Source organism: Saimiri boliviensis, chromosome 2, assembly GCF_048565385.1.
Source record: "Saimiri boliviensis isolate mSaiBol1 chromosome 2, mSaiBol1.pri, whole genome shotgun sequence".
NCBI lineage: Eukaryota > Metazoa > Chordata > Mammalia > Primates > Cebidae > Saimiri > Saimiri boliviensis.
In genome coordinates, this window is record NC_133450.1 from 194,478,859 (window position 1) to 194,491,662 (window position 12,804).

At 40.2% G+C, this 12,804-nt stretch overlaps 1 protein-coding gene across 1 annotated transcript in view; it reads right to left on the bottom strand.

Moving 5' to 3' along the window:
* The window catches only part of LOC104653227 (acyl-coenzyme A amino acid N-acyltransferase 1-like), a 125,271-nt gene that overhangs the window by 87,417 nt on the left and 25,050 nt on the right, over nt 1-12,804 (bottom strand). Inside the window, 7 exon segments of the mRNA XM_074395108.1 lie at nt 1,760-1,819; nt 3,357-3,481; nt 6,464-7,000; nt 7,003-7,251; nt 7,289-7,508; nt 10,521-10,716; nt 11,301-11,809. Coding sequence (XP_074251209.1) covers nt 6,891-7,000; nt 7,003-7,251; nt 7,289-7,508; nt 10,521-10,716; nt 11,301-11,809 — 1,284 coding nt within the window. The 3' untranslated portion in view covers nt 1,760-1,819; nt 3,357-3,481; nt 6,464-6,890.

The following is a 12,804-nucleotide window of genomic DNA, read 5'->3' on the forward strand; positions in this document are numbered from 1 at the left end:
ATGAGGCTGTTAGCCCCCATGTTTATCTATGATGTCTTTCATTTCTTCTTTTATTCCGCACCAAGAACATGACCTGGCACAGAGAAAAATCACTTAGTTAACATTTCTGTCATACATGAATAGATGCCAGATTTCTTCCTACTTTGGCTGAAGGGAGACTGTGACTCATTTGCTAATCAAGAGGATGTTAGTGGAACCTGAAGATAGCTGAGAGATGAATACATTTAGATGCAGGACTAACAAGGGTGAGGAAATTGCACTTACCAGCTAAACATGTGGGTGCCTCTCTTGGTAAGTTCTGAAGCTCTCCCTATCAGGCTGTGATAGACAGTTGGGCTATGTGTAGCTGAATCTACAACCCTTCAGGAAAGACTGTGTGTTCTGTACTGAATCAGAGAATGCAAGCAGACTAAATCCTGTCCTTACAATGCAAGACAGAAGTGATCACTGGGATGATGTAAAGAGTGAAAGAACCATAAGAGGCATTTTTGTTTCAAAAAACTGATTAGACTCCTTATCACATCCAACTGCCAGAACCTCTCAAAAGTGTTCAATGTCTTAGAGATAAACACATCAAATACCAGCTTGCCCAAGTTTGTTTTAAGAAGTAGGTTATATTATGGTCATTATACTACTCCCGCTCTGTTAAATTCAAGATATGTACTAGAACTAGTATGTCATCTACTGTCATCCCCTATACTACTCTAGGGATTTTGTAATAAATATCAAATCTCTTGCTCACATCCTCATCCATGATTCAGATTGTTCCAGGATTGATACATGCATTCATTTATTCAATAAGTACTTAATGAGCATCTATTATATGATAAGATCATGTGAAGAGCTGGAGGTACACAACAAAACAGACCTATTTCTTACCCCTACAAAGCTTAGAGTTGTGTGGAAGAAAAGAAGCACACACATAAAATATTTAATACATAATTAAATGCTTTTAAGGGACTCCTGATTTAGACAGGGAAGACAGAGTTATCAGGTAAGGCTTCACTAAAGAAGTGATATATATGCCGGGCTATTTAGAATAAGAAAGTAATGAGACAGAAACCATAAGGGAAAGCATACGAGACCAAGGGAATAGCACATACAAAAGCCCTAGGGCAGGAGAGAGCTTTATACCTGGGAAGAAGATCCGCTGGTGAGTGAATGGGGAAGAGACATTTAATGATACTGAAGATCAGAGATCTTGGAGGATTTGTTACAGACTCTGAAATTATCCTAAAGTGGTAAGAAGCCCTCAGTAAACAGGAAGCCTTCAGTAAACAGGAGAATGGCATCATTAGATTTGTATTTTTAAAGGGTCTGTCTGGGCTACATCTATGTGTAGAATGAGCTGAAGGAAATCAAGTGAGACGATCAATTAAGAGGGTATTGGGTTGGGCTAAACAAGATTATGATGGATCTAGGGTAGGGGCAGTAATGACAAAGAGAACATGGGTTGGAAAGATATGAAACATATCCGGGGGGCGGACTCCACAGAGTTTGAGACCCGATTGTATGTGGTGGGATCATAGCTTTCAATAAACACTTTCTTCCTAGAGAATACTTTTCCAAATCTGACTCCCCCAACTCATAGGAGCCTGGTGATAGACGAAGAGCTGGAAAGGAAAATAAATTGAATTTCGATTTACTCTCTAGCCCATTGAGCCCTAACAGTTTTATTTCTCATGGAAACCCAGGTGACACCACACACACTTCTAACACTAGAAATGACTGTGCCAGGAAAATTAACTTTTGCACTTACCAAAACTGGTGCCTCTGTCCTCATCCTGGCTTGTTGTTTTTGTATCCTGTGTGTCCGCATCTATAAAAAAAGCAACATTTTATGGCTTTCCTAAGAAGCCAAGTAAACCCATGCAATCAGTGGAGGGGAGAGTGAGGGTAAAACTCTTTTCCTCAAAGCCATTCTCTTTCTCTTTAAAAGAAAGATGTGCTTACATTTCCCTATTAACCTTAATGGTCCATCTATCAATTTACTTCAAGTTCTTCGGAACAGAGAACTCTTCCTTTGGGATGATGTTTAATGCTGTTACACAGAGTAATTTCTCTGTTGAATTGTCCTATAAGGAAAAAAGGTTTTTTTCAATTTCAAGTGATTTTTTTTTTTTAGTATTTCAGGATTGGATAAATCTAGACTCACTAAAGTCACGCAGACTTGTTACATGTAGTTCTGGACAAAATATGTTCTCTTTTAATTCCCCCTCTTCACAGCCAAAAGTTTCTTTCTGCCTTTATAGGGACCTTGCAGTCAGGTGTTTTTGTTCTTCAGCAGCTGTGGGGTTTAAGCGTGCATGTGAGCAGGCACAGCTCCACCACAGCTGCCCATCCTCTGGTAAAGCTTTCACTGGTTCAGGGTCTTGGCCCAATGAGCCTCATATCTAGGGATAACTAATAACTAGTCACCACTTGTGGAATTAATTCACCATTTGAGGGATTTAAGTATGACAACCTTGAAAACTAATTTCTGTACATTTGGTAAAATTAAGCCTACAAGGCAGAGCTGGGAGCCAAGATCCCAGTAGCACCTTGCAAAGAAGAAAGCTGAAAAAAAAACGCATCTTATTCTGCTGAAATCAGATCCCTGAAAAGTAAGACCTGCATGGTGCTGATCCCACTAAGGGGACTCCAGTTCATTTGTTTTTTAAACTATAATGATAGCACTCACAATAGAACCTGGATGTATTCATGAAAGCCATGTGTAAAAGGAGGAATAAGAAAGGAAGACATATCTATAAAAACAGATTTTAAGCAGCAGATGTAATTATGGATCATGAAAATTAAAAATAATGCTCATCAAAATAAAACCCAAAGCAGCGTCCCCAAACTACAGCCCGCGGGCCGCATGCGGCCCCCTGAGGCCATTTATCCGGCCCCCCCGCCCCACTTCAGGAAGGGGCACCTCTTTCCTTGGTGGTCAGTGAGAGGAGCACAGTATGTGGCGGCCCTCCAACGGTCTGAGGGACAGTGAACTGGCTCCCTGCGTAAAAAGTTTGGGGACGCCTGCCCAAGAGGTTAGCTAAATAGATTAGATACAGCTTAAGAACAAGTTAGTGGGTTGAATAGTTAAACTGGAAAACTCTCCAAGAATGCATGAGGGGAAAGTACAGAGCACAGTAGGAGAAAAACTTAACATTTACGGAGAATGAATCCAGAAGCTCCAAAATCCTCTTACTAGGAGTTCCAAGGAAGGAACAGAAAAAAACAGAAAAGGCGAAGTGGACAGATACTTAACAGAAGCAAATGTCCTAAAGCTGAAGACAGATTGTCTTAGTCCATTTGTGCTGCTGTAACAGAATACATACGACTGGGTACTTTATAAAACAGAGAAAAGTATTTCTCACATTTTTAGAGACTAGGAGTCCAAAATCCAGGTGCCAGCAGGTTCAGTTGTCTGGTGAGAGCCGCTCTGTTTCCAAGATGGTGCTTGTTGCTGAACCCTCGAAGGGAGCAACCCTACGTCTTCACACTGCAGAAAGCAAAATGCCCAAATGCTCCGTGAAGCCTCTTTTTGTAAGAACCCTAATCTCATCCACATGAGAGGAGGCCTTGCTTCTTAAAAGCCTCAGCTGTTAATACTATTACCTTGTATAGCTCCCCACAATTTCAGGTGTCGAAATTTAATGTGATGTAGTAGTATTAACATTACATTAAGTTTCAACACCTGAAATTGGGAGGGGCGCCATATATTCTAACTATAACATAGAAACAAGTTTCCAGTTTGAAATGGGCCATAAATAAATTTAAAGGGTACTAATAAACCTGCCCTTAGTCATATCTTAATGAAATTTCAGAACAAAGAGAAAATGGTAAAAAGCTTCCAGATAGAGAGAAGGGAAAAAACCCACAAAGTTATGAGAATCAACTTATGTTTGACAAAAATTGTCACAAAACTAAAACACCCCAAAGTGCTAAAGGAAAATAATTATTAACATAAAATATTTTATCTATAAAAATTACAATTAACATGTCAGAGCAAAATATAGACATTTTCAGATATGCTAAGATTCAAATGGATGTGAATCTTTTAAACAGCTTGTACTTTGAACAAATGGCAAAATAAAAGTAAAGCCAAGAGTTTTTAAAAAATGAACTGTGGCCGGGCGCGGTGGCTCAAGCCTGTAATCCCAGCACTTTGGGAGGCCGAGGCGGGTGGATCACGAGGTCGAGAGATGGAGACCATCCCGGTCAACATAGTGAAACCCCGTCTCTACTAAAAATACAAAAAATTAGCTGGGCATGGTGGCGTGTGCCTGTAATCCCAGCTACTCAGGAGGCTGAGGCAGGAGAATTGCCTGAACCCAGGAGGCGGAGGTTGCGGTGAGCCGAGATCGCGCCATTGCACTCCAGCCTGGGCAACAAGAGCGAAACTCCGTCTCATAAAAAAAAAAAAAAAAAAAAAAAAAAAAAAAAAAAAAAATGAACTGTAAGAAGGAGCGAGGATGCTGAAGTTATTGCTGTAAATAAAAAGAGAGCAAGGAAACTATTAAAGCATAGTTATTATTGTTTTAAAAAACCCGAAATTAATGGGGAATGCCATGGAGAAAAAGATGTCATACATACTAATATTCTTGTCTTCTGGAGCAGAAAGGTAAATATCTTGATTATATATATATTTTTAACTTTCCATTGTGAAAAATTGCAGTCACACATAAAAATAGGGAGCATAATATAACAAACTTGACTATACCCATCATCTAAACTTAATACTTATTCACATTTTGCCATATTCCCATTGTATTTTATCAGATATCACTTTATTATGCTAAATATGTCAGAATGCATCTTCAAATAGTGATTTTTATATAACCATGATAGTATTATCACACAGAACAAGATAATTCCTTAGCATCATTTAATATCCAGTCCATATTCATATTTCTCAAATTATCCCCAAAATGTCTTTTTACAGTTACTTTATTCAAACCAGGGCTGTGCATGGCATTTTGTTGACATGTCTCAAGTCTCTTTTAGTTCTGAATTCCCCAGGCAACTCCAGCATTTTTTTTTTTTTCATGCAATTACTTGAAGAAACAAGGCAGTTGTTCCATAGAATGTTTCTTAACTTGTAGGGCCATTTACTTTGTTCAACAGATACCATAGTAATTATTAATTAATTATTAAAGGGTTGGTTAGTCTCAGCCTCCTCCTAAGATTAGTTTTACCATTCCTGAAACTGTTGTCAGGAATAGTTTTAAGCAGTGTGGGTCCCCCACATTACATCCCATCCTGAAACATATAATGTCACTGACCCCTCTTACAGATGTGAAATTTAAGTAGTGAGTTCAGGTTGTGATAATCTGATTCCTTCATTGGAAAGTGACATTTCTCCCCACCTCCTAGTAATGACAAATTATTTACAGGATAATGCTTTGTACTTTTGCAAAATAAGTCTTGGGTTTAAGTGGAACAAAAAGTAAATCAGAACTTTTTAAGAAATTAAGGAAATGAGAGCACTGCATATCACAAAGCCAGAAAAATACAAAAGTGGCAGCAGAAAATAATTTACTTCTAAAAATCAGAACTCAATGAATCAGCAAAATAAAATTTGACCAACAAATAAACCAAAAACTGTCCCTGGAAAAGATCAATAAAAGAGAAATATTTCACAAATCAGGCTGAGAAGAAAAAACACTCATATAAATAATAGGGGCCATGTCAAAAATTATAAGAGAAAAATGTGTTCTAGGAAGCATGGGTGCAATTCTGAAAAAACATAAATGACCAGATTGGCTCTAAAACAAGTTTTAAAACCCACATTAATAAATGAGAAATTCATCTATTAAAATTAGATACATAAGAAAAATGAGTCAATTAATAAATGCAATTCACCTCACTAACAGACTTGAGAAGGAAAGCTTTAAGAAAATAATAATGGCTAACTCTAGAATAGTAATTGCTATGTGTCAGGCACTGTTCTAACAGCTTTAAAAATATTAACTCATTTAATTTTAATAAATTACCACAAAGGCATTTGATAAAATCCAATTTTATTAAAACGGTAAATATATATATTAGGAATAATAGAAACATCACTATGTCAAAAAAAAAATAAGAATCTACTGGAAATCTACAGCAAGCATTATACTTAATGTTGGTTTTAGAACTTTTCATATCAAGTGTCAGAAATGCAATTCAAAATAGCTTAAACAGAAAATATATTTCTGTCAGTAACTGGGAGGTTCTAGGGAATTTATCTAGATTGGCAATGAGTGGCCCAAGCTATTGCTACTGGGGTATAAAAGATTATTCTGTTTGCAAGGGACCAGGTGTTGTGGCTCACGCCTTTAATCTCAGAACTTTGGGAGGCAGAGGCAAGACGATTGCTTGAGGTCAGGAGTTCAACAACCTCGTGGGCAACTTAACGAGATCCTGTCTCTTAAAAAAAAAAAAAAAAAAAAAAAAAAAAAAAAAAAAAAAAAAAAAATTAGCCAGGCTTGGTAATACACACCTGCAGTCCCAGTGAGTCAGAAGGCTGAGAGGATAGCTTGAGCCTGGGAGTTCAAAACTGCAGGGAGCCATGATCTCACCACTGCACTCAAGCCTGAGTGAATGAACGTGACTCTGTTCAACAACAAAAACAATAAAACAGTTTGCAAGGGTATCACTATTTTGAAATAATAATGTGCCTTAGTTTGTGTAAAGTAGAATTCAATTTACAAAAATTTGTAACACGTACAAATTTATGAGAAATACTTCCTATGAATGTGTGCCCAGTCCTTTGGCTTGTGTCTTACCTCCTTCCAGTTGATTCAAGGTGACTGTGGATCTAGCCAAACTAGGCGAGCCCCCTCACCCTACCTCGTTCTCGCCTCATCCTCCTCATCCCCCCACCCGCACTCCAGCCTCTGCCCACCCCATCATCACTCAGCCCTTGCTCAGAATTCGCTTCTGGTCTTAATGAGGTGTTGCCTGAAGAATTTCTGGATCTCCCCGCAGGTGTGCTCCTGGGCTGCCGCATGAGCAGCAGGGTCTCCTCCCCAGAGCAAGGCCTCGAAATGCCCGGGTTCCAGGACGCGAAACACAAGGGCGCATAGGGCGGCTCTAGGAGGTGGCCTGCCCCGGGGTAAGCCAGCATCCTCCTGCTGCTTCTGCTGTGGCTCCGCAGCTGGTCCACGGCCTGCTCAGCGTACACTTTGCTATCCAGGCATTCGTCACTCTCTCCGACGGTGAAAAGAATCCAACCCCTGGGCTTTTCAACAGGAAGCACACTCTGCTGATGGAGCTCATCTCGGGGGTCTTCCTTACAGTGGCGGATGCGCACAGCTCCGGAGACGTGGACCTGCATTCGCTCCTGAGACGTGGACCTGCATTCGCTCCTGAGCTGAGCGGATGGGTGTCACAACCAGATCCCCGTATCTGAGTGGAATTTCGAAGCTGGCGTTGGTCCCGTTAATGCAGACGGTGGCCACCACCTGCTTCAGGTAGCATGCCATAGCCAAGCCAATCTCGGCACCTTTGCACTCGGAGATCACTCCAATCCCTGGCCTTTGGATCTGAAGCACAAAACAAAGGGAAATCAATTACAGATCACAAGCTGAGAAAGAGCTGTCCTGGGTGTCCCAACAAACAAGTATGATGGAAGGAGTCAAAGGAGGTCAAGACCTGGCATCCAGGTTTACCAGTTTCTGGGACTGAGAACCTTATCCACTTAACCTCTCTAAGCTTTATTGTCTTGTAGGGATGATACTATTACTGACCTTTTAAGGTTGTTATGAGGATCAAGTGAAACAATAGAAATAAACACTCTTCATCAATTGCAGAGTTTTGTAAAGGTAAAAAGAGTCTAATGCACCAGTGATACTTGGCAGTACAAGAACAGAGCGTTCTGAAGAGCAAAATTGTCTCTAGCCAGAAAAAAAAGGGGGTGTTTCCCAGGTTCTCTTAAATATTATGTAAGTGAAATTCACATTTAAATAGCATTTTATAGCTACGAAGCTTTTGCCCATGTATTTATTACCTCCATAAATTCAACAGCTAATTTTGAAAGCAATGAGAGTATAAAGACAAAAGGCTTGGATTCAATAAATAATTGAATTGTAGTACCTAGCCCAAGAAGAAAAGGTAGTAGCTCATACAAGGGGATCATTAATTCTCTCATAGACTGAGGGGGCTGAGGGGTTGTGAGAGGTCTCAAAGATGAAGGAGGAAAGGAAGGGCACTCTGGACAAGGAACAGCAAGTACTTAAAGACCTAGTTTGCTTATTTTGTTCACAATTGTACCCCCAGCACTTCCTGTCATCAGAATCATCTAATTTTTTTTAAACTGATTTTTTTTTGAGCTTTCTGAAACTCAGTTTTTTTGAGTGTCTGTGCCATAGGTATGAGTGGGCCCAAGAATCTGATAGTGTGAAATGTCCCCCAAGAAAATCGGGAATCATCCGTGTGATTGATGAATAGAGAGTGAAGGAGGAAGGCTGTATCTGGAAGTAGGAAATTGAGAAGTAGGCTAAAACAATGTCAAGGAGGATGAAGAGGGTGTGCTGTATTGAGAAAGACAGGAGTATAACTTAAAACACTTGCTGATTGGTTGAAGACTTGGGAAGAGAGGGAAGAAAATAGATGGGCAAAGGTAACGAAGTGGATTTTTTGAGGGTTTACTGTATGCTAAGTGCTATATACACATTATTTCAGTTGGTCTTTCCAATGGCCAAACTGGATTCAAGAAACTTAAAAGATTTGCTTAAGGCCACAACATTATCAAAAGGCAGAGGTAGAAATTGAAGCTTATCTCCTGAATCTAAATCTAAGTTGAATTTTTGCAGTTGATTTATTTTCCTCAGGCTAATGTCACAAATAGTTACATGAGAAATGAAAAAAAAAAAATAATTTGAAAACGTCTTAGTTGGCATTTAATTCCTTTTAGGCAATCTTTTAAAAACACTCAAATAAGCTTAGAAAAATTACATGTTTTCTCAACACTAAAGATGGAGATGTTAATAATGTTCAAATAGGAAACATATCCTATCTCCACTTGATAAGAGTCAAGGCTCTTCAGGGTTGGGGTCGAAGAGAATGAAACATTTGGGGAAGTCAAAGGTAATTTAATGGTTTGGAGCAGGTGTCCCCAAACTTTTTACACAGGGGGCCAGTTCACTGTCTCTCAGACCGTTGGAGGGCCGCCACATACTGTGCTCCTCTCACTGACCACCAGTGAAAGAGGTGCCCCTTCCTGAAGTGCAGCGAGGGGCCGGATAAATGGCCTCAGGGGGCCGCATGCAGCCTGCAGGCCGTAGTTTGGGGACGCCTGGTTTGGAGCAAAGACATTATCAGATTGTCTCTGTCACTTACTGGCTATGTAGTTTTGACACATTACTTTAAATATGCTTCCTCATCTGAAAAATGAGGTTGCTGTTGATGGTACTTCATAAGGCTATTGTGAATGTTACATGAAACTGCATATAAAATATCTTGCCTAGAGTCTAACAAATAGTCACTCAACAAATGTAAGCCAGTATTGTTTTACCGTTATTAAGTTGATCCATAAGATATTGCTGACATTTGAACATTTTGATTTGCAAAACAATAAGTTAAACTCAGTGGAATACCAAACCTGATACTTGATATTGTGGTATCTATTTCTGGGTTTCTCTTTTTAATCACTAGCACAAATATTAGTACTTTGGAACTCCTCAAGAGAACTAGATCCTAGTTCAAGTGATATTTAACTCTTAGAGGAAGCTAGTTAGTGTACTATTCCAGTCCTTCTCAATCACTAATGTGCTTAAGAATCACCTGCAGATCTTGTTAATATGCAGCATGCTGATACAGGGATGAAAAATGAGATTCTGCATTTCTGAAGGCTTCCAGGTAATGCTGTGGCCACTGGTCCATGAACTACATTTTTCAATGGTAGAAGGACACACTTGACAAAGAGTGCTAAAATGACCCTTCCCTTTCAGATTCCTATATCTAGCCTGGATCATGGCATTGGGCATTTACTCTATGCTTCACTCTGCCCCTAGCTCTGAAACTAACTAAAGAGCTAATTCAGCTAGTCAGATGATGCCGTCAAATCAGTTTTGCCAATACTCCTGACCTGATCCTGTACCTCAGGTTTAGTACCGAACTTCTGCATTGTTCTTAGCTTCAGGGCTCTTCAGTGTGAGTTATTACAGCATTATTCCCCTGCAGAGATAATCACTGAAGTTTGAAAACCTGTCAAGCCAGAATTCATGATTTGAGATGAGTAACAGTAAAGCATTGAAGAGCCACTTATGAAAAAGTTACAAGCACTTTAAATTAAAGATGTCTTGGTTTTCTTTCTACTAAAAAATAACCATATCATGATATCATGTCCACCACTTATTTATTGTCTTCTATGTGCCAATAATCACAAAACTGATCACAAATCAACTCAATTGACAAGGCAGCTATTATATCTCCACTTAACTGTCAGCTGTGCTGTCTCCAAGTCTGCACAAGTTGGTAGAAGAGGGCAGACATTGGTGACTTTGCGTGTGTGTATGTGTAATGTTGCAAGGTAAAAAGGAAAGTATTTTAAATACCTTGGGATGAGCTAGTAGCAAGTTGGCAGCTTCCTCGAAATATCCCAAGTCCACCTCCTGCAGTTTGTCAGGCAGGTCTTCGTAGGCAAAATATGCTAACGCCAGCACTGCAAAACCATGGGAAGCCAAAAGACTGGCCCGAAATTCTATTAGGCCCCCAATACCCCCAAACAATTCAATGACTCCTGGAAAGGGCCTTCCCCTGAGGGTGCAGAGAGAGAAGAAAATAGGATCAGAAAGAGTGAAAAAAGGGTCAAATAGCCGTGAAAATACAAGGTGAACAAAATTAATTACACACACAGATACACACAGACACATACAGGCACATTAATTTTAAAAGTTTATAGGAAATACTGGCTCTCTAATAATCTGATACTTTTTTTTGTTGTTTTTATTTCCATTATGATATGGTTTGGCTGTGTCCCCAGCCAAACCTCAACTTGAAGGTATCTCCCAGAATTCCCATGTGTTGTGGGAGGGACCCAGGGGGAGGTAAGTGAATCATGGGGGCTGGTCTTTCTCCTGCTATTCTCGTGACAGTGAATAAGTCTCGTGAGATCTGACGGGTTTATCAGGGGTTTCTGCTTTTTCTTCTTCCTCATTCTGTCTTGTTGCTGCCATGTAAGAAGTGCCTTTTGCCCTCAGCAATGATTATGAGACCTTCCCAGCCATCTGGAAGTGTAAGACCAATTAAATGTCTTTTCATTCCCAGTTTCGGGTATGCCTTTATCAGCAGTGTGGAAACAAACTAATACACATTAACACTGGTTTCACTATCACCAAAGATTAGTTTCACCTGGAGGGAGAAAAAGGGCCCCTTGGCCTTCTCGGATCTGCTTCCTCTGCACCCCAGGGCCTGAGAACCAGTGCTGCACCGTCTGGCTAGCCTTGGGCTGAACAGTGGCTGAATCTTGAAAACAAATGGAGTCATATAGGCCCAGCGTGACCCAAAAGGGGCTGTTCATCACATCCTGCTTGAGCAGCCTCCGGAAAGGCCTCTCAGGCTTCAGAGACCAAAAGAGGCCCATTGGATGTACCCCCACGTAGTCACCTCCAAATGCGGGAGCCTGCTCCAGGTCCACCTCACCAACCTCATTAGCCCTGTAGAAGGCCATGGACCGGAACAGATTCCCCTTCTCATCCTTCAGCGAGGCCTTCAGAGTCACCAGCTGCAATGGGGGCAGGCCTGTCACATGGATATGCACTGGGTCATCTGCAAGGGCACTTGGTGGGGTGGCTGACAGCTGGAACATTGACAACTGGCAAGGGACTAATTGGTGCTTCACGCCCTGTAGTAGGAGAGAACACTTTAAGTTGAGGACTTAAATTCCAAGAAAAGATTAAGGCAAGGTTTACATTGGGTCTAACCAAATTAAACTTTTGGGAACTCAGCGACAAATGTGCAGAACTTTTGGAGGAGGGAGAGGGAAACTTATAGAAAGCACTCATTGTTCTCATTTTACAGATGAGGGAATGGGCTATACGGGATTTCCAAGTCTGATAAATAGTTGATAGTAGAAGTGGGAATTCAAGCTGTATCTGACACCACAGCCTCTCGTCTTACCCATTATAACACTAGTAAATCTTAGTTTTGTGTTTTCAGTACATCAAAGTTTAATTCTTCAGTTGAAATCTTACCTGCATGACCTATTTTACAGGGTGTTAGGAGCCAAAGGGGATAATATATGACAAAGGGCTTTGAAACAACACGGCTTTTCAGCCCCCACACCTGTTGGGTACGGGTTTGGGCGTAGAATTACATAAAAAAGCACTGTATTATGGTTGTTTTTTTCCTTTTAGTCTCTCATCCCCACCTGCCACTGTTGGACCTCTAACCCTCTGCAGATTTTCCATTGTTGGTTCTTTTTAAGGGAAAATAAAATTTCATGCTCTTGTTGTTTTATTTTATTTGTTGCTATTATGCTTTTCTGATACAGTTATAAATGCCAATGCTGTTTGTGGTGAAGAGACTACAATTTACATTTGCTTGGCCATTTTTTACCCATTGTAAGGAAAATCTGGGATCTTCTTCCCTTCTTCCTTTCTTTTTTCCTCTATATCCCATTCCACAAAAGATTTGAATCCGTTTACTGACAAAGAGTAAAACAATTAAAGACTAAAATTAAGTAAAATAAGATTTGGGAAAATATGAACTAGGATTACAAGTATTTGTCATAGAAAACCTAGAACATAAAAAGAAGAGCATTTTGTGGGTTGTGAGTTTGGGGCCAATCTATGGTTACCAAAGGAAAAAGGGCTGCCTGGTCAGTTCTGTTGTTCTGAC